This window comes from Myotis brandtii, unplaced genomic scaffold (genome assembly GCF_000412655.1).
Source record: "Myotis brandtii unplaced genomic scaffold, ASM41265v1 scaffold328, whole genome shotgun sequence".
NCBI classification, from domain to species: domain Eukaryota; kingdom Metazoa; phylum Chordata; class Mammalia; order Chiroptera; family Vespertilionidae; genus Myotis; species Myotis brandtii.
Window position 1 is genome coordinate 161371 of NW_005362626.1, and position 22335 is coordinate 183705.

General features: G+C 40.3%; 2 protein-coding genes across 2 annotated transcripts in view; both read right to left on the reverse strand.

The window, feature by feature from the left end:
• The window catches only part of LOC102255193 (chromosome unknown open reading frame, human C5orf34), a 21625-nt gene extending 1828 nt beyond the window's left edge, over positions 1-19797 (reverse strand). Inside the window, exons 1-10 of the mRNA XM_005871055.2 lie at positions 15624-19797; positions 13011-13242; positions 12780-12869; positions 10092-10738; positions 8130-8231; positions 6917-7040; positions 3546-3637; positions 2662-2731; positions 1657-1824; positions 1036-1130 (exon numbers count right to left, since the gene is read on the reverse strand). Coding sequence (XP_005871117.1) covers positions 1036-1130; positions 1657-1824; positions 2662-2731; positions 3546-3637; positions 6917-7040; positions 8130-8231; positions 10092-10738; positions 12780-12869; positions 13011-13205 — 1583 coding nt within the window. The 5' untranslated portion in view covers positions 13206-13242; positions 15624-19797. The remainder of the gene's footprint in view (positions 1-1035; positions 1131-1656; positions 1825-2661; positions 2732-3545; positions 3638-6916; positions 7041-8129; positions 8232-10091; positions 10739-12779; positions 12870-13010; positions 13243-15623) is intronic.
• A 329-nt stretch (positions 19798-20126) lies between these two features.
• The window catches only part of PAIP1 (poly(A) binding protein interacting protein 1), a 43849-nt gene continuing 41640 nt past the window's right edge, over positions 20127-22335 (reverse strand). Inside the window, exon 11 of the mRNA XM_005871033.2 lies at positions 20127-21296. Coding sequence (XP_005871095.1) covers positions 21203-21296 — 94 coding nt within the window. The 3' untranslated portion in view covers positions 20127-21202. The remainder of the gene's footprint in view (positions 21297-22335) is intronic.

A 22335-nucleotide genomic window follows, 5' to 3' on the forward strand; every position in this document is an offset into this window, starting at 1 on the left:
TGAGCCAAACCAGCTAGGGCTTCATTGGAAATAAGCACTTTTTTCATTATTCATCAAGGAGAAAATGATTTACTCACATTCATGATTAATAATGATGAGATTTAAGAGTCAGAACAAAGTTCAAATTCAAATGTCTAAATTCTCCTTTTAGTTTTTTTTAAAAAAAAAATGAATTTCATTAAATTTTATCATGTGAATGTGTTTACATATAAGACTAAGTGAGCATCTGCTTTTTAAAATTTAAACTAGAAAACACCCATTAATGTATACACACACACACACACACACCTATATGTATAATTACATATTAACTCACTGAATATGCAAAACAAGTATCAAGTTTAATAAAATGATTATTCTGAAGTGACTGGCTAAAACAAATAGCAATGTTTGCTAAATACACTCTGTCTTTTTGAGGCAAATTATTCAAACCAGCAATGAGTGTTAGAACATTTAGAATAAAATGCAATAAAGCTCAACAGAAAAATAAATTTGAGCTAAAACAAAGCAATTCTTTTGTGAACATTCTCAAAGTAAAATCACTAAAATGTTAAGAACATCACAAATACAACGATTATAACAAAATGTATTATATAAACCAAAAGAAAGCACAGTCATGAAAAGCTGATTTCAAGAATCTCCATTTTAAGAATAATCATTAGTTTATTTTTTCTATTTTATAGAAATATACAGAAGTGTAGTTATTTGTGGCTGCCAATCTTACTTCAAATTGGTTAGGGGATTAATTGGTTAACACATCTGACAATAACTTCTCCAGCAAGCCAGTTAGATCTAACATATTCATTTTGGTGAAAAATCACTTTAATACAAATGGAAATGATTAAAGCTGACTTCATCTTTTTTGTTATTCTAGATGCCAATATAACAGTAAACTCTGAAACCTGTTGAAATGACTTCATTCACATCCACATGTAAAAACTAAAACAAAATATGCAGATACTGTTTATGTTTCTGCTCTGTCAATTAAAAGTTTTTTACTAAAATGAAAATAATTTTTAAATTGCTTTTCAGTACCTTTCATATGGTCCGGGGTGTTCAATCTGAATTAACTGATTGTGTCCATCAGGAAAAGTTAACTTACACCAACCTAAGTTGAGACCTTGATTTATCTTAAGAAACATGGAGGAAAGTTAAGTTTTATCATTCCAAAACTAAAAAAACAACAACACAAAACCACTCCCAAAACCCAAACAAAACCCTCTTCTAACTTAACAATTTAAAAAATACTAGTCCCTCTCTCTGTAGTGAGTTACTTAATAAAAATAAATATTTGCCACACCTATTTCACTTTTTCTAGGAAATCTAATGAGATCAATAAGCCTCTTGAAAGATGTCATACTTCAAAAAACAAATTGACCTGGCTGGGTGGCTCAGTAGGTTGATCGTCATCCTTGCCCCAAAGGGTTGTCGATTTGATTCCCGGTCAGGGCACATATAAAAGGCAACATATAAATTTATAACCAAATTAGTATAGATACATAGATTGATGTTTCTCTCTCTCTCTCTCTCTCTGTCCTTAGGTGAGGATTAAAAAAAAGAAATTGAGATAGAACGACAACAAAAAGAGTGCCACAGTATTTCCATAGATAAAACAAAAAACAATACAAAATAGATTTTAGCCTGAAGTATACTCACCTGTCTTTTTTCATTAAAAGAGCCAAAATTCCAATTTAGGGTTAGAGTAACGCCATCTATAAAGATGACATGTACTTTGTCATCAGAATAAGCAAGAAATCTTCCCACACTGGGTATGAACAATTCTCTCAAAAGCAAAGGCAGCATATTCTCTTTTATCCCAGGTACCTAAAACCAAGTAAGTAAAAACAGCAGGAAGTAGAGTTATCCATTCATAAGATTTAAATGATTAATGAACTCTGAGGAAACTTTCAGTTCTTATGCAGAAGTCGAATATTGTAGAATCCTTATGTATGTTTAACTTTTCCACAAGTGGATGCCCAAAACAGTCGATTACAAGCAGATTAAACCCCCATTTCTCTGAACTTTACAAAGAACACTGACAAGACTTAGGAACTACAGCAACATATAAATTTATAACCAAATTAGTACAGATACAGAAATCAAAGTCTGAGAATAACTTCCTCCAAGTCAGCATTAAAGAATGTACTTTTACAGTATGGAAAGAGAGAAGACTGCAGTGTTTACAATAACTATGTTTTTATATACAAATTCAACTAATTCCTATGGCCTTCCCATTCCATTTAAAAGAAGTAGCCCTGACCAGTTTGGCTCAGTGGATAGAGCGTTGGCCTGCAGACTGAAGGGTCCCAGGTTCGATTTCGGTCAAGGGCCTGTACCTTGGTTGCGGGCACATCCCCAGTGGGGAGTGTGCAGGAGGCAGCTGATCGATGTTTCTCTCTCATCGATGTTTCTAACTCTCTATCCCTCTCCCTTCCTCTCTGTAAAAAATCAATAAAATATATTTTTTTAAAAAGAAGCTAAACCAAACTATATACAATAAAATATAAATAAAAGCCTCATTTTGCAGCATTTATCTATTAAGTGGATATTTTTCTGAATAAATTAATGTTACAAAGAATTTCTTACATGACTTAGATGAAAGTAATTTGAATTTAGGAATATAGACAAAATTATCTTGCTTTTGAAAGAATTTTAAGATACCATTTTCCAGCAGCATATACGATAGTTATGGCTTAAAGAAAGCCTCATCTTGGCACAGTGCTGAAGAATCCTGTGAACGTGAAATACACAACTTAAACATTTGCAAATTATTATGGCATTTTCCAATTCTAGCAACCATTCTAACTGCTGTACGACATCTCAGCCAAGAAGTTCATTTCCACTGAAATATGTCCAGACCTATTTCCTTCCAGAAAATAGTAAGCCCTTACAAGGGAACTACTACTGTTTCCCTTTGGCTAATCTTACCCACTTAAGGTTATTTCTCTAATTTGTGGCAATGAAATGACTCCAAATAGAATTTTCAGGTGCTCCTTTTTATGAGGTGATCGATTCACAGTGTCTAAAAGGTTAGCAGAGTCTAAGTGATGGGTTGTAAATAAACTGTCCTAGAAATCATATTACCGATCTGCTCCTTCAAATCTACTTTGGAACTGGCTTAGACATAGTTTATACAAATAAATCATTGACTCCAACAATTCACTTTCATTTTTCTGAGTGCTACAGATTAATTAGCTAGAATTAAAAAAACATATGAACCAAAGAACCAAACAACACTTCTCTTCTGTACGCGTTCAGAAACCTTTATTACTCTAAAGATAATAAAGAAGTATGAAAATTTTAAACGTATCATCAAATCCTCAACTTGATTCCAGGGAGCAATAATGATGCAAAATTTACCCAGAGAAGTCACCTATTTTCAGCACTTGCTTGCCAACATAGAAATGTTTCTCCATATTTCATTTTACGTTTCAAAGATGGAAGTATTCTTTTAATTACAAAGTCTTAATCTTATCCTAACCATCAGAAAAGGTATCAAGGTTCTCAGACATAACACTTGATTCAGTTGAATGTGAAGGACTTACCTGGTGGCCTGTTTAATTAGAGAACACACAGAGAACAGACTTCCTGGTCTCTCTGGAGGAAGATTATTTACTGAATACATTTTCTCTTCCTTCTGAAAATTAGTTTAAAGTGAAAAATCTCATTAATAATAAACATTGGCCATTATTACTCAGCTATTTTGTATTTACATATTTACATAGCGACAAAGGAAGCAGTTATTTTAACTTAAAGGCCGTAATAGGTATAATCTAAAGGTATTTCATGATGCTTTTCCATTTTCCCATTTTTCCTCTCTATTCAACAGTTACATTCTTACAGCCTATAACTGACTGTCCAATTTAAATCTTGGTATACTTGAACTAACATGGTTATAAGCTCAGCTGGTGTGGCTCAGTGCTTGAGTGTCAACCTATGAACCAGGAGATCATGGTTCAATTCCCAGTCAGGGCACATGCCCGGGTTGCAGGCTTAATCCCCAGTAGGGGGTCTGCGAGCAATGATTCTCATCACTGATGTTTCTATCTTTCCTTCTTCCTTCCTCTCTGAAATCAATAAAAATATATTTTAAAAAATTAACATGGTTACAAATGAATTTTCCTACTTATTAGCAGGAAACATCACATAAGCTTTTCCCTTTAGACCAAAAAAACCCAAAACCTAAGCATCAAAAAATTATTTTACTTGAATGAATCTATCATTTTGTTATATTTTACTAATGGAATAACTATTACTACAGTTTATGGAAGATAATATTATTTATTGTCTTGGTTTCTTGAATTTTAAAAACTTATCCTTTCTGAATTTCCTCTTTCTCAGACTCTGTAATGCCAGTGTTTGCCAGGACTCTGTCTCCAGCCTTCTCCTCTGACTTCCTGATTTCTTCTTGGGTTATTTCCACAAGGTTCAAAGCTCCTTCATAATAATTATAATAGCAATGGCTAATATTTATTGAATAGATCTGTGCTAGGTGCCTATTTTTAGATGAGGAAAATGAGGCTTGAGGGCTAAAAAGTAGCAGAGATCTGTTTTGAACCACAAGAGAGAATAGCCCATACTTTACCATCAGAATTTAGTGTATAGCAGGTACTCAAAAGTAATCTTTATCCTTTTATCCTGGACTGTGTACTTGAATATCACAGACATCTCAATTTTAACAAGTCAGAAATGGAATTATCTTCATTTCAAAATTTGCATTTTCTTCTCTACTTTGTATTTACCTCTGGTATGTCAATTATCACATGCTGTTCCCTCTACTCGGTTCCCTCCTCCATGAACTCCTTGTGTCTGACTAACTCCTACTTTCCCTTCAGTCTCAGGAAAGCCATGTGGAGGTCCCACAGACAGGGTGAAATCCCCTAGTTATGTCCATAAGCACAGTGCCCTCTCTCCTGTTTCTCAGTTTTCATTTAGTTTTTATTTCATGTCTGTCTTCCCTTCCAGAATAGAGATAGCTTCATGAAAGTAGGGATTGTATTTGTCTTGCTTACTTTAGTATCCCCAGCATTTATTAGTAGAGTGCTTAGCACATGGCAGGCACTCAAAACATCACATTTTAATTATTTATGTCTTTCTCTACTGGACACTGAGTTCCCTAAGTGTTCTTCTCTTTCAGCTATCCTACCTATTGCATCAGTTCTAAAATACTTATTTTTACAATTTAATCTCTCTGAAATTTGGAATCATCTTATAATTAAGAGTGTCTTATAATCACTACTAGAGGTCCGGTGCACGAACTCGTGCACTGGTGGTCCCTCAGCCTGACCTGCGGGGATCGGGCCGAAACTGGCTCTCCGGCATCCCCCGAGGGGCCTGATTACAAGAGGGCACAGGCCAGGCCAAGGGACCCCACTGTTGCACCAGGCCTCTAGTCTATATATATAAAAGCCTAAACAACCATTACGACCGGTCGACCGAATGACCGGTTGCTATAACGACACACTGACCACCAGGGGGTAGACACTCGACACAGGAGCTGCTCCCTGGTGGTCAGTGTGCTCCTACAGCCAACCTCCTGTGGCCGGCCAACCTCCCGCAGTCCCTCCCCCCAGCCAGCCTGCCTTGATCAGCCCCAATTGCTGGCCAGGCCGAGGAACCTCCCCTGTGCATGAATTTGTGCACTGGGCCTCTAGTCTATCTATATATATAAAAGCCTAAGCAACCATTATGACCGGTCAACCGAATGACCGGTTGCTATAACGACACACTGACCACCAGGGGGTAGACACTCGACACAGGAGCTGCTCCCTGGTGGTCAGTGTGCTCCTACAGCCAACCTCCTGCGGCCGGCCAACCTCCCGCGGTCCCTCCCCCCAGCCAGCCTGCCTTGATCAGCACCAATTGCTGGCCAGGCCGAGGAACCTCCCCTGTGCATGAATTTGTGCACTGGGCCTCTAGTCTATCTATATATATAAAAGCCTAAGCAACCATTACGACCGGTCAACCGAATGACCAGTTGCTATGGTGACGCACTGACCACCAGGGGGCAGACGCTCGACGCAGGAGCTGCCCCCTGGTGGTCAGTGCACTCCCACAGCCAACATTCTGTGGTCCCTCCCCGCAGCTGGCCAACTTCCCATGGTCCTTTCTCTCCTGCCGGCCGGCTCCCTGATAGGCCCCAATCTGGACACACCCCCTCCCAATTTTCTATTTCTGTTCTAACTACTGAACAACAGCACTTTCATTTCTTTCAATATTCCACATTCGCCCCAGGCCCTAGTATCTCTGATAATCTTATCACTTACATGCCCTACTCTGTAATAAAGAAAGACAACGCTTTTATTGTATTTCATCCTGCAAAGCAAAGCCACGCGATACTATGGTGATGCCTTTGAATGGGTGATGTCAAATGTCAGACTGAGCAAATTAAGAGTTATTAACAAAATATCCACATTATTACATTTTGATATGATATGTTAAATGTTATGTTTCACTATTTTCAACACCAGAAACAATCTTGTTCAACTTTTTAGTTGAATATAAAGATTTAGGAGTTAGGAGGTATTTAAAATATGCAAACAATAAATACATGCTAGAGAAAAAAGAATGTGCTTTTTAATTGACAAATATTAATTCAAAGAAGTATATTGATTCAAAGTAATGCTGCTGGTTTTAGTATTTCCTATTGACACATTCTATGACAGAAGAAATGTAACTTCTGATTTAAACATAATTGCTTAGGTGAATGGAAGACAGAATACAGGATGATAATACAGTAAAAATAAGGTGGTTAATAGTTATTGTGCCAATACTGGCAGTAAGGTTATACTGATTGTTCAGACTAAGTAATAGCAAGCAATGTTATACAGAGATCAAATTTTCCAAATATATTCACAATTATTTAGAAACAGCTATAGACCAAAAATCTTGAGTGGAGATCTCATTGTCTGCCTACCTCTTCTGATCCTTCTTGAATGGAATAGTATGTAAAATATTTCCCCAAATAAGCTCCTTCTGATTTGAAAACAGATCCATCTCCAGGATAAATCTCTATTGAGTTCACATTTTTATGGGTAAGTCTATGGAAAAAAAATACAAGAACAGAAAGAAAAAAAGGCAAAGAAGTATAATTTTTTAACCTATCTAGCAAATGGATAATTTCATACTCTGTTCCTCCAGCCAGCTAAATTATTATTATTTTTTTTGGCAAAAAAATGAATAGAACACCCAGAATTGGTGGATCTATCTACTTCAGTAACTAAGCTCAGCTTCTAGAAGTGAGGCATCTTCCCTTATTACCCTGGTATCCCCCCAGCCAATCACAGTGGCTGGTCTATAATGGTCACCAAAGCAGTGCTCATTGCATAGGAGTTAAATATAACAACTCTACAACCTGAAAATAAGATTATTCTTTAATAATAAAACTAGCAGAATTAATACCTGATGAGATTAGCCATGTGTAGAAGGAGCTATCCCTACTCATTGTACCTGAGTAGCCACGTACAATCAAGGTATTGGGAATATAAGGAATAAAGATATAAGCCAAGTCAATTTTATTGAAACATGTATGGAAAATACTAGTATGTTGTCAGTAACAAGTGGGTCCTCGTGCAGGAAAAGGAGAGCCCAAGAACAAACAGTTCCCAGTACTCGTCAGCACTGTGTACAGAGTGAACCTCTCATCTGGCCAGCACCAGTATTCCAGTCCCTAGAGAGGTAGGGTTATTCAATGGAATAGTGCAGCACAGAGCAGCTGCTTGGTGAATATCTGCTGAGTGAATGCAGGCTGACATCTCCCTTAGGAATCTAATGTCTCGATTCCATGCTCACCAGGCACCTTCTGATGTGACTAATTCAGACAACTAGATCCCCCATGCTTGGAAGGCGTGGCTTAAATAGCTGCCATGCGTATCTCATTCACTAGCAAAACTAATCCTTCGCTGGCTTTGGAGCTGTCACAAAAATCTTGCGAATATGATTAATGTGAATTAGTAACAAGAACCCTGTGTGTCCAAATATAATTAGGGTGTTGAGACCTGAAACCTCACGGCCAAGCACAGGAGCATGGTGGCGCTGCAAAACTATATTCTCTTGTACTTTATCTGCAAGGCTAGTCCCATCCCCTGTGACATCACTACACAGCTCCAACTCCAACACAGGTGCCTTACCTGTACGTAATACCCTTGTGCCAGACCACTTTCACTAGTTCAGAGTAGGAATATTCTTCTTCATCAGACTGCCCCTGTGAAAGTGAATCACAGAAAGTCCACCTGTGAAGGATAAAATACAAGTTATGGATTCTGGTTGCTCAACAAAATTACCTTGAGAAGTCAACAAAATAGTGTGACTGTAGTAAGATTTATTCCTTGCTTAATTAATTAGATCAAAAAAGTAAAAATATGAAAGTACATTACACTTTTTAAAAAATATATATTTTATTGATTTTTTTACAGAGAGGAAGGGAGAGGCATAGAGGGTTAGAAACATCGATGAGAGAGAAACATCGATCAGCTGCCTCCTGCACGACCCCCACTGGGGATGTGCCAGCAACCAAGGTACATGCCCTTGACTGGAATCGAACCCGGGACCCTTCAGTCCTCAGGCCGGCGCTCTATCCACTGAGCCACACCAGTCATGGCATTACATTTTAAAATGAGTCTTATTTTCCATGCATTTTCAATAATCTCACTATTGAATCTCAGCAGAATTACCTAAATTAACAATTTTAGTAATCTTTAAAATTTAGGATTTGAACAACAAATATTTACTAATGTTCCTATGGTGGCCAGGCACTGTAAATACACTGGGGATATAACACCCAAAAAAAGCAAACATGGTCACTGTGATGTTAGACAGTAAACGTTGACATAAAGAAAGGGGAATTGCTGAACACTATAAGATTGTGTAAGAACCTCATCCTGTCTAGGGACTTGGGGATCACCGTCCTCAGGAAGGAAGGCTGACTCGGAGACCTGGACATGAACATGAGTTAGCAGGAGTGCTCCTGGCAGAAGACAGAGCAGGCGCGGTGGCAAATGATAGCTTGGGCAAACTTTCCAGGGCCTGCAAGAGTAGAGTGGTGAGCGAGTGGAGGACTGCAGACATGGGAAGGGACCAGAAAATGCAAGGCCTATTAAGCAATGTTTAAGGATAATGTATTTCAATCTAAAGCCAGTGGCAAGTTATTGAAAAACTGTTGATTTAGAAGCATCAATCTCTTTTGATGCATACTTATAATACTGGATTTTCCTATCTTAAACAGATAATCATGACACGCCTGAAAACCATTCCCATATTTTATTTGAGTAACAGATATGTACTTAGAGACTACCTGGGATCAGACCCTAATTCTCCAAGTACAAGTGTGAGACTTTGCTCAGGTTATTTAACATCTCTGTGGCCCAAGCTCCTCCACAAAATGGGATGATAAGAGACAGTACTTACCTCATGGGTTACTATGGGGATGAAACAGCATGCCTAGCACATACTGAGTGCTTGGCGTTAGCTATTATTGTTATTATTGCACTACTTATGCAAAGTTCCTGTTACAAATCTATCATCGTTAGGTTATTCATCTGTTAGTGGAGGTCAAAGGTTTTTACCTCGCCATCCATGCCTACCCCTTTGACAATGGACAGATTTACGTCAACCAAAGATAGAGACGGCCTCGGAGGCCAAGTGTGAAAGAAAGAACCCATGATCATAAACTTGTCAGATCTACACTCCAGCAACCATGGTAACAGGCTCCACTGAGTGGCAGCAGATGCTGCCCAGGGGTCTGTACAGGTGCCTGGGCCATCCCTTACCACACTTGAATAATCATCTTTTCAGCAACAGTGACCCTCACTAGACTCTAAGCTCCTAGAAAGCAGGGACTGTGTCTCAGTCATCTCTGTAGTCTCTGTGCTTAACGATGTATCTAGTACAGTCAGCCTCCCATAAACATTCATTCCATGGACACAGAGTTAAGAAACAAGCAGCACATTTGCTAGGCAAATTATTTACTATCAGTTTTAAACAAGGTTTGGATGAACCGAATGAACTTTCCTTATGACTGGTATCAGATGACTTAGAAAGACACATTACCTATAGGAGGACTGGTTCTGACAAGAAGGTCGTTCTTCCATTACCTGTGCAGGTGTGGGACAGGACAGCTGAGCAGCAGGGCCTTGGGAAGAACAGAAACCTCTTTTCCTCTTTCCTCTGCAGCAGCAGCAGACGTTAACACTGTACTCTGGGGGATAGTCACATCAGTTCCAGACATATTGCTGATTTTATTATGAAAGCGAAGTGCTAAAGACAGAGGGTATTTCCATTCCTCTGGACAGGAGGCCACAGAGCAGCGCTGCTCTACCCACGCGTGGACACAGCTGTGCTTGGGACCAGGCAAAGGCAGTGCCTCCTCCCCCTCAGTTCTGTTCCCACAAGGCTTCTTCTCTGAAGGTCCTTTGGGTTTCACGATCTGACAGTGAAGTTCGTTTTCTTTATTCTTCCGTCTCTGTCCTGGTAAACTTCCATATGCACGGGGTTTGTCCGCTTTTCCTACTTGTTCTTTTGGGGCCTGATTATTTTTTTCTGACAATACTACAGATGAGCCTGGCTTCTGGCTCACTTTACACAAAAAATGTACTGTAAATTCCTGCTGAGATTTGGGCAGACAGAGGTATGCATGACCATCTACAGATGGTACCTTCACGGCGCCGCTCTGCATGCATATCATGCCACCATCAGTATCAAGACTGGGCCATCTCACTTCTGGGATGTCAATGAGGATACGCTGAGTTGAGGGGAGGGAAAAGAGATGGTCAGTATTTTCTGTTAACAGACCAAATTTTCCATACATCTGGTACCTACATATTGTGTAAGAATGCTCTTAAAGTTTTCTGTTTTACTACCTAGACAGAATGAAAAAGACAGAGCCAGGTGTCAGCCTAATATATGGCTTTTCAGAGAATATTTGATATTGTTAAGATTATCTCTTTAGAGAGATAAAACACACACACACACACACACACACTGAAAAAAAATGAGAAAAAAAATCATCCTGATTATATCTAGTGTTAGACATATTTTTTTAATGTACAATGAATCAGAGATAATTAGATTTTGAGTCCCTCCCAAAATTCTACTCTCAAAAAGGCTATCAATGTCTATAGCACTATAATGCACTGTATTAACTCAAATGGTATGAAACTAGCATAAAAATCATTGACAGAACCACCCAGAGAATACAGAAACAGACTCAATATATCTTAAAATGTTGCATGTGACAACATAAGGTTTCAAAACAAGGGGGAGGGGAGAGTTATTTAATAAATGGTACTGAATGATTGAACAGCACTAGGGATATGTTCTCTCAAAGGGTTATGACCTGGACTAAAGTACCTGTCCTAGATACACCAGACCCTAAAATAAATATCAGGTGACTTAAAGAGTAACTTGTTAAAGTATATATATTTTTTATTGATTTCAGAAAGAAAGGGAGAGAGAGAAACATAAATGATGAAAGCGAATCATTGATTGACTGCCTCCTGCACGCCCCATACTGGGGATCGACCCCACAACCCAGGCATGTGCCCTGATAGGGAATCAAACCATGACCTCCTGGTTCATAGGTTGACGCTCACCCACTGAGCCACGTGGGCTGGGCAAGAGTAACTTTTTAAAAAACTGAATTACTCAAAGGTAAATGGCTGATCAATAGCAAACAGACTTGTAACAGTAACCGTGCCTGATGCATCTTTTCATATAAGGTAGAAACAACAGGTATCACGAAAGTCTTGTAATTAGTTAATCTTGCCAACAGCTATCCATTTCAACTTCCATTTATATAAAACTTGAAATTTACAAAAACCATTGTTGGAAAGCCTCTTAAATTTATAGTGCTATGTCAGTACACTAAAGTTAAGGGCATTATTCATTAATGGTCAAGCTGGTCTATAAGGATGATGGTTCAAAAAGTTCCATCTTCTAGAACTAGACTGTCTGATAATCCAACAAGATACCCATTTTTAATGAATAGTCACCCCAATAGATACAGTGGGAAAACAGCCTTGTAGACCAAGTTCCAGCTTACAATTTTTCAAGGCTTCTTTGTCATGAGACAATGTAATAGAAAACCACTCCACAGGCAGGCAAGCATCATGACAGTAGCAGAAAGTGGTTAACAGACACACAGACTGGGTTCAAATCCTGACTTTGCCACTAAGAAACTTTCTATGGACAAGTTAGTTCCTGTCAAAAGGAGCGCATCCAGCCAGTATGCCTTTTCTGACTGGTCGGACTCCCATTTTGATCACCAGGGACTCAAGGCATGCTGGTGCTAGCAGATATTTTTAATATCACTCCCCGTTCGTGGCACACAGTAAACCCTCAATAAATGATAGTGATTATTATTCCTAAAAGTTCAAAATAGAGTGAAAGCAAGAAGAATAAAATTTGCATACCCATAAGTAATTGCATATCTCTATTATACATTAACAGATAAATATACCTAAGCTACTAAAAATATCCACATAATCTCTTAATTTTCACACCTCCAAGAATCAAAAAGTCACCAACCTGAAAAGCTCTACATAGAATCTTTGGCTACAAAGAAAAGGACAGGGTAATGAATTATGTAACTTCTGTGTCTCAATCAATATATACAAAACATGAGAACTCTAGTGTGGTGAATGCTAAAGTGACTATGCATTCATTCTACAGCAACATGTTTATTCCCAAGTGTCATGAAGAAAAAGGCCAATTATTAAACTACCTATTTCTAATTGCTTGCCCTCAAATCTTACTCACAAAAATTATTTTTTTAAAAAAATTACCTTTTTTCTTTCAGGAGGTATAATGCTTTCAGATAAAAAAGGGCAAGTGGCGAAAGCGTTTCGAAAATCTAGGGCTCTCTGTAGTTGCTCCTACAAAAAGATACGAATGTAATCTTAGAAAAATGACTGAAAATCCATTTAGTATGAAGCAATCCTGCATGCTAATTACTTCCATATTCCGCCCACCCCAACAACACTGAACGAGCAACGTTTTGCGTCCTCTTTACTTACTCGGTAAGTGCTAATAGCAAAGTGTGTCCTCTGACGAATTCTTTCCGGTTGTTCTAAAGGATGTGCTGAAACAGGAGGTGCCTTTTCAAATAAAAATTCAGAGCCACAGGGAGAAAGCTGCAGTCTGGAGCCATCAGCGTATTGTACTTGCACAGAATCGTCTTCATAAAGCACCATTCGCACTTCAGCCGCCATCACGATGACGGTGGGTAACGTCCTTTCAAGGCAAAGACTGACGGAAATAGGGAACAGCAGCACCGATAGTTCTCTTAACGTACAAAAGTTCTACCCAAAGAAGCTGGTGCGTTTTCTAAGGACATAAGTAAAACATACTGCCATTGCATTTACTTTTGTTGGAGGAAAATGTATCTTACTGGACACACTTACATGATTTGAAATTAACATTCCTGACAGAGTGCCTGGAGGAACCCCTAAGGCTTTACTCCAGGGTGGAAACATAACAGAGAGGCAGAAGACAGTCCACCAAGTTATAACAGCCTGTATAATTTTAGTGGCTTTACTTCTCCTGAGGTTCAATGTCAGAAAATTATATCTTTAGTATCTCATTTCAAATAACAAGCAAATTCCACCTTTGCAATAAGAATACAGCAAGTCACTTGTAATACGTGGAAAGGGCAGACCAAAAGTAACGATTAGGTCTAAAAGAAAAGCATACATACCTGGATTCTTGTCCCTAGCCCGGCATTAAAGAAGTATCTTCAGCCCTAGCCAGTTTGGCTCAGTGGATAGAGCGTGGGCCTGCGGATTGAAGGGTCCCAGGTTCGATTCTGGTCAAGGGCACATGCCCGGGTTATGGGCTCGATCCCCAGTAGGGGGTGTGCAGGAGGCAGCTGATCAATGATTCTCTCTCATCATTGATATTTCTCTCTCTCTCTCCTTCTTCCTCTCTGAAATCAATAAAAATATATATTTTTAAAAAAGAAGTATCTTCATGTCACTACTGAAAACGCTAATTAACCTCCTAGGTCTTAGTTTCATCCTCATCTCACTCATTTCAATTTCCTCTTCTCCACTTCTAAAGTGACTGTGTCTTCAGCTATGCTTTCCATATAGGTATGATGGAAATGGAATTAGAGGATGGGTTCCATTCATACCCACCATTTACTAGCTATAAGCTAGGTCCTTTGTTTCCTTATCTGTAAAATGCGAATAGTGACAGGATTGCTGTGAGGATCAAATGAGACAACACATATGACACTACCTAGTATTATGAATTTAACTTTGTAGAATCTCAATAATAGTTGCTCCCAACCATCTCCCAGTCACTTTTTAAAAAATATATATTTTATTGGTTTTTTTTACAGAGAGGAAGGGAGAGGGATAGAGAGTCAGAAACATTGATGAGAGAGAAACATCGATCAGCTGCCTCCTGCACACTCCCCACTGGGTATGTGCCTGCAACCAAGGTACATGGCCCTGACCGGAATCGAACCTGGGACCCTTGAGTCCGCAGGCCGACACTCTATCCACTGAGCCAAACCGGTTAGGGCTCCCAGTCACTTTTTATCCATGTCATCTTCTTTCTTCATGGCATCTAACTGCTGTCAGAACTGATTTTATTTATTTATTCTTTTTTTTTTTGGTCTTTTCCCACTAGGATATAAACTTACATCAGAACAGAGACTTTGTTTTATTCACAGTTGTACCCCTGGCATATATTTGGCAAATAATAAGGGTGGAACAAAGATTTACTTAATGATGAAAGAATAAGTAAATTTTAGAAATCTTGCTTTTCTTGAATGTGCAGTTTGAGTTAATGGTATCTCAATGTTAGCAATATTTGATATCTCACTCTCTTTTCCTCTACACTCTTGTAACAAGTCCTGTTGATTTCATCTCTCATGAACCTGGCTCCTCCTTTTCTGCTTCAGGCCATCAACTCTCCCCTCAATTCCTGTAACTATCTGGGACCTTTTTTCCAGCCTTTTCCCCCTCCAATCCATTTCCAGTATTGCTGTCATAGGTAACTTTCACAACCCAGCCCATACCAACCACTTTACATCGCTTGTCTACATACTTGTTAAATGGCAATAAATATTCATAGCCATATATAGGGTGTCCCCCCAACATGTACACAAACACTTTGAATGATTATAAAGGCAGTGCTTATTAAAATACATTTCAGTTTCAAAAGTGAGCCATCAGCTGTTAAGGTGTGTATACATTTTTTGGGGGGACTCCCTATATATATGATGTCTACTTGCTATTTCAGGAAACAAAAAACCAAATAAACAGATGCTTATAAAAAAGGAAGAAAACATTTTCTGGTAACAACTGGAAAATGTCTCTATTTTTGGCCTATTTATTTATTTTTTATAAACAGCTTAATCAGGTGTGATTTTTTAAAAAAATTAAAAGCATACACAAGAGACAGTAGAATGTATAAAGTTTCTGGCACATCATAAATCCGCCCCAGTCCACATTTCCAGCCACAACTGTCTTACTGTTTGTTTTCAACACTCAGCACATTATGTCTGTTTAACGATCAAAAAGCCCTGTCTGTTCTTGACATCAGCGGGAACCTGACTTTTCCAAAATGCCGTATCTAGTTGCAATAACAAACTCACCAAAGCAACCAACGTTTGAACTCACAGCAGTTCTGAGCTGAAAAGTCGTGGTAACGAGGCCCATCAACCGCCCTTGCACTTTGATTTGCCAAGTGGCTCGAACCGCAGCGTCTGCGGCTGCCCACGACGGCTTCTCGAGGAATTGTTCTTAATTTTAACAAGTGAAGCTGCTCGATGGAAAACAATCACAACCGCAGGGCCATGAGGACCCGGGTCTGAGTAGCTGAGCAGGGGGAGCGCCAGCGAAGACCCCGGAGGAAAACACAGGCAAACAACAGCGATTCAAACCTTCCCGCCCCCGGGGGACGAGCCAGGCCGGAAGTCCCGCCCCTGCCGCGCTCCGAGAAGGGAGAAACCGGAAGTAGGGGAGGCGTTTATGGGGAGAGGGTCCCGACCCAGAATCTGGTCCTCTCCTCTTCCGGGTTTACTTCCGGTGCCCCACACAGACCCGGTCCGACCGGCTGTGGTGAAACCCGTGGCTCGAGCGTCGTGAGGGTCCGGCGAGCTCCCCGCGCGGGGGTGTTGGCGCAGTGACGCTTATTTAAGTCCTTGAACGACAGTTACACCTCAGTGCAGCTGTTGAGGAAGAACCTGGCCAAAGGCGGAGGCCTTTCCTTCTAAGTTGGTGTCAGGGAATTTGTCTCAGCTGTGTCTCTGCGCCTTTATCTAACAGCGAGTAGACCGGACTGCCCATTTATGTCACTACACGGGTGGTAGGGTCCCCAGCGACGGGCTGGTGCGAGGCGCGCGGGGGGAAGGCGGGACGGAGCCAGGCCGAGGATGGCAACTAGAGTAACGGCAGGAGGCGACCAGACAATAACTTGATCAAGTGGTGGTAAGTGTTCCTGAAATAAAACGCGGAGGTCTGACCGCAGATAATGGGTAGACCCAGCCTGGGCGGAGGAAATACTCCCGCTGACATACGAAGGATACAAAGGATATTGAAAGGCGAACATGGAACTGGACCGCCCTGGATTCCCGGTTCTTGTCTGGATGGTTTCGAAGCAGGAAGCCACGGGCGAAAGGTGGTCGGTGAAAAGCACAGACGTTTTGTTGCAGGCAGACACTGCCTCCACAACCTGATTCTAAGTTCGGAGCCGGAGACTCCGTCCCCGCTGCACGGACAGAGGCCCCTGGGAAGGGTGACCGCTGCTCTCTGTCTTTGGCATTAAATAGGTGCAGCTCTTCGTCTGAACCCGACCCCTTCTTACTGGTCATGGTGCTACAGTTAGTTCGGAGCTCAGAGCCCACGTGGCGCCCACCCCCCCTTCTCCCCCCTTCCCCTGTTGGCTGGAGTCCCTTTGATGCATCTCTCAGCTCTCCCAGTTGTGTTGGAGAGAAGGCCTTCTCTCATGGCCCGCCCAGCGACTCAGGTCAGGGCTACTTTGGGCCTAACTTATGGTCACTTTATTGGCTCAGGCCCGCGATGCCTTTTGGTTTAGGATATATTTCTATTTGCCTATTCCATTTCTCTACTCTCTGTACAAGATACACACCCTGGCGTCTTCAAGTCTCCATTATGTATTCATTCCCCCATAGACCCCTTCTTATTCCTAAAACTTTCTAAACCTGCCTAGTTAAACTAGTGAGCTAACCCGTTCAGTACTAGCCAGGTGGAGAACAGTGTCCAAGCTGAGGTAACAGCCTGTGTTAAGGCTCTGAGGCCAGAACACCAGTTTGGTTTAAGGATTAGAGAGAAAGAGAGGCCTTCAGGGCAGAGAAGCCTGAAATGCAGCTAGGAGGTAGGCAGGGGCAAGATCAGTAGGAATTTATGGATGATGGACTTTATGATAAAAGCAACAGTAAACTATTCTAAGGGCTTTGAGCAAAGTTGGCAGGACCAGGGGATGAGAAATCTAACTCCTTAAATTCATCTCCATTTTTAAAAGACTGATATGCAAACTGACCTCTGCCTTATGTAAAGTATACCAAGGGCATCCTTAGACAATCCTGTTTTCATTGATCTGTGACTTCGGTTTGTATTACACGGGGCTAATAGGTCCTATCCCTCTCCCACCTTTTCCCTCTCCGATATCTTAGAAACTCCCATATATGAATTGCTTACAACGGAGGGGTTTGTGATGCCATTTGTACTTTAGAAATATTCCTGGAACTGCTGAGTGAAGAATGGATTGTAGGACGCAAGAGCATATGTGGGAACCCAATAGAACGCTTTTGAAAAACAAACGAGAGATGAAAATTCAGACTGGGCAGTGAGAATGGAGATCACAGCTCCAAGAAATGTTTAGATAAACTATATAATCTTGGTAATGATTGAATGTGAGTGTTTGAGGGGGAGAGTAGGAGTTAAAAACAGGTATTTATGTATTTGTGCTTTTTTCCCCTGTGAAGCAAGTCATCAGTTAGGGGCGGATCGAGTGGAGAGGGTTGAAAAGAGGAGTGAACAGTAAGATAATGGCAGTGCTGATAGCCCATGACTCTGAGTTTACAGGGGTACAAACCTACCAGAAATATGACCTCCAGCTGTCTGCCTCATCACAGTGTAGGGTTCATCCAGGTTTGGCGTCTTGCCAGGCTGATGCGAATGGCAGTAGTGTACATGACCTTAAATTATTTACATCTGCTAAAGTCAGCCAAAGACCCCTAGGCTCAAGCCTGCAGTTTGACAAAATCATATTGACTGACTTGCAAGCAAGGGCTCACTCTAAAGGAGCCATGATTAACACTCCACCTCTGGGTGAGGTCTGGGTTCCTGCTGCAGGATGCTGAGCAGCTCTGAGGGAGACCAGTTGTGGGCTGGATGCGGTTTCTGCAGCAGGACTAAGAGGAGGCTGGATATTCTCATGAGCGAGGGCAGTTTAGCAACTGCAGTCCTCAGTAATAGGTGGGTGAGGGTAGCTAATAAGTCTGGAGGTGTCATGGTCAACGTAACAGAGGTCACACAAAGAAAGAAGGGGTCATGACATTTCATCGTTGTTGCATGACCTTGGGAGAGACAGCATTTCTGCTAACTGTGTCTGCCCTCCCAGCCTGGTTAACAGCAGGGCTTTTCTTTTTTTCTTCAGTTTGAGCCAAATTTCAGTCCTTCCATCCTGGACTTCTCACTTTCATACCAAGCCAAGCATCCTCCTCTCTTGCTAAATGTGACTCTTTTTAAGGAACAAATTACAATTTAACCTATACCTATCTGTCCCCCAATAAGATTTAATAAAATATCCAATCATAGAATTGTCCCCGCTTTCTGATAACACCTAGAGTAAACCTCGTTTCTTAGATCCTCTCCCAAATTATCCAACCAAAGCCCAAACCCTATAATAGGTTATTTCTAACTCCTCTTAGTGACACAACCCACAATTTGCCATGGTGTATATTCTGCCTTACTAGCCCAGCAAGTGCAGGAACAGCTGTGGTCCTGGTAGTCTTCGGCTGAAGGGCACTGCAAGCACAGACAGAGGGTCTGAGTTGTTGACATGACCGCCAGGTTCAGACCAATATTTGTACTTTATTGCCAGAAGACTGTGGCATCCACTGGAGACTTGCACAGATAATCCTGACAAAAGACTTACCCATATTTCTGTAGACACGGCCTAAAGGCCAACAACTGTAGCACAGGACCAAAGTTTCCTTTATGTACTGTTGCAGTGTTAAAACATGGCCACACCTTCCTTGATGGCCTCCTATTTGCTATGGGCTTAGCAACATCTCCAGTCATCAGCCATGTGAGTGAAGAACACCCCAGGGGATTACATCCCTGAGTCCTTAGTTTTCCCAGCTGAAGCCTCAAACATTGTAGAATAGATAAAAGCCATCCCTATTGTGCCCTGTCCAAATTCCTGAGCCACAGGACCCATGAGCGTACTAAAATGCTTACTGTATGAAAACACTAAGTTTGGGTGGTTTTTTAAGCAGCACCAGTAACTGGAACATATACTGACTCTGTTGGAGGCTGTTATTAGTAGAGCAGGGGTAATTACGATGAGCTAGTGGACAAAACTGGATGTTATTCACAGAGCAAATGCTATAAGTTTAAAGCATTCAGTTAGCATATACTTGGCCCCTGGTCTAATGTCCTGCCCCTTCCCCACACCACCTTCCACTGCCCCTGAGCTATACAGTGAGCACAATCTTTAGAGAACTGCAGATTAAGGTAATAGCCACCTTGTTACAGGAGCCATTTGGAAAAAAAAAAGAGTTCTATCACAATTTCCAAAACCCCCAATTGCATATACTGGGTGGGGCAAAAATAGGTGCACAGTTGTATGTGAAACAGAGTTCATTCTTGTATTATTTATTAATTATTGTATTGTTTTCCATAGGAATAACTGTACACCTACTTTTGCCCCACCCTGCGTATTTCCCTTTTCCAATGAAGAATCTAAAAGTTTCAATGTTTTACATTTGCTAGTTTTTCCAACTAGACTTGTTAGTGAACTGAATTCTTACTAAAAAGACATTGAATAGAGTATCTTCTATCCTAGTAGTTTCTCTGATTTCAAATCATAATTTTATGTCATATAAAAAAGTTCACAACAGATTCTTTACAATACCAGGATACCACTCCAAAAACTTAGAGGAAACAAAACTATTTCAATTTTATTTTCAAAGACTAATTTTAATCCAGACTGAACAAACAAGCAGAAAAGTGGGAAAGCTAACTGTAGTAGCAGACACAGGTGTACCAAATGTGAAACAGTGGGTTATTAACAGAACTATTTACATGCATATTTACAAGCAATCCTTTTGTACATAAGCTTTACTTGTCGTTAGTTGGAAAAAGATTTTTGACATTTGGTAAAAATAGGACTGAGGTGGTACCACATTATAGTAAAAGTATTAGAAAAGTGATCCTCAAGGTGTATCAATTACAAAGCAGATGAAAACTTGAGTGACAAAGATCTAGCAAAATTCTCTAGTAAAAAAGTCAATGCAACGCATGCTACCAAATAAAAATGAGAAAGCCATATAAAGAAAGTAGAATAATGTCCTGGGCTGTGGGGTAATGAAATCAGGTGAAAAATTTGAACAATTTAGAATTGCAATGTATCCTCAGTGAAGACTCTTGGTTGTTTAGTTGGAAGTTCTAACTCTATTTTAAAAGCCCTTGGTATCAAATAACATTTGGATATGTAAATAAATTAATTATATATTCTAAGACTTTAGTGCCAGAGATTTTTATGATTGTGACTCATACTTGAAACCCAATTCATTGAGACACTCAATGTAAAACTAAATGAAAGCTATATACTCATCTCTTAAAAAAGGATGCTACATTTTTGCAGTAATATGTATTTCCACACTAAGACATTTTCCTTCGAGAAAAGCTGAATTTAAAGGATAAGCTTCTAATCAGCTAGCAAAACTTACTTTCAACATTTCATTTATTTCAAAATCGATTTTATTGCAGCCAAAACAGTAGAATTAACTGTACATAATAAACTATCTTATATATATACACATTTTAAGTTATAGGGGATAAAGTTTATTTTGGCAGAGTGTTAAACAAAATTAAAGTTGCATACATTAGTAACATAACTCAACATCCTTAATTTGGTATAAGTGTGACACATTTTCCTGCTTTCCTGTGTTCTGCTAAGTCACCATAACCTAAACTGCTTTATAAAACTGATACATTGAAATTTAACTTTACTGTTTTTGCTTACGCTCTGATTCCAAACAAAACTTTTCATAAGCTTCTTCTATCTCTGGGTCCATCTCATCATCAATATCATCCAAGTATCTGTGAAAGAAGCAAAGATAACTCATAAGCTTAATGTTTTTCCATGCAGAAAATGTGTAAGCCTGACTGGTATGGCTCAGTGGTTGAGCGCTGACCTACGAACCGGAGGTCATGGTTCGATTCCCTGTCAGGACACATGCCCAGGTTGCGGGCTCAATCCCCAGAGCAGGGGCCATGCAGGAGACAGCGATCAATGATTCTCTCTTATCATTGATGTTTCTCTCTCTCTGTCCCTCTCCCTTCCTCTCTCTGAAATCAAAAAGGAAAAAAAAAAAGGAAATGTCTAAGATGCTAAGTCATGAGGAAAGGTATCTGGTGTAACTTTCCTAGACTGAGTTATAGAATGCAAGCACTGTTTAGAATTACATTAAATGTCAGCCTTCAGAAAACAAAAGCTTAGTATGGTGTGTTAAGTTTTACAGTGGATTCAGAGTCCCTTGTCTTTGAAGTTAAGATTCTGCTATACTTTAGACATATGTTAAATTCTTTAACCTAATCTAAAAGTTAAATCAAAGGCTTTACCTTTTAGCTTAGCAACAATTATACTATAACTAGGGGTCCAGTGCATAAAATTTGTGCATGGGGGGGGGGGTGCCCTCAGCCCAGCCTGCCCCCTCTCACATACTGGGAGCCCTCAGGGGATGTCCTAGTGATGGCTTAGGCCCACTCCCTGCTCCCCTTGGGGATAGGACCTAAGCCACAGTCTGGCCTCCCTTTGTGGGAGGTGACCGGGCTGATCAGGGGAAGGCACCAGCCCCATCACCCTGCTGCTGCAGCCACTGCCAGTCACTGCAGCCAGCAAGGTGTTTTCATCAACACGGACTCCAGTCCCTTCACCATGGAAAAAATGACAACTTTCTTTAGGCATTTTCAAGATGTGTCTTTCATATAATAATAATTTCTTTATTATTTTTTTTTATCCTCACCTGAGGATACGTTTCCATTGATTTTTAGAGAATGTGGAAGAGAAAGGGAAAGACAGAGAGAAACATCAAAGTGAGAGGAACACTTTGATTGGTTGCCTCCTGCATGAGCCCTG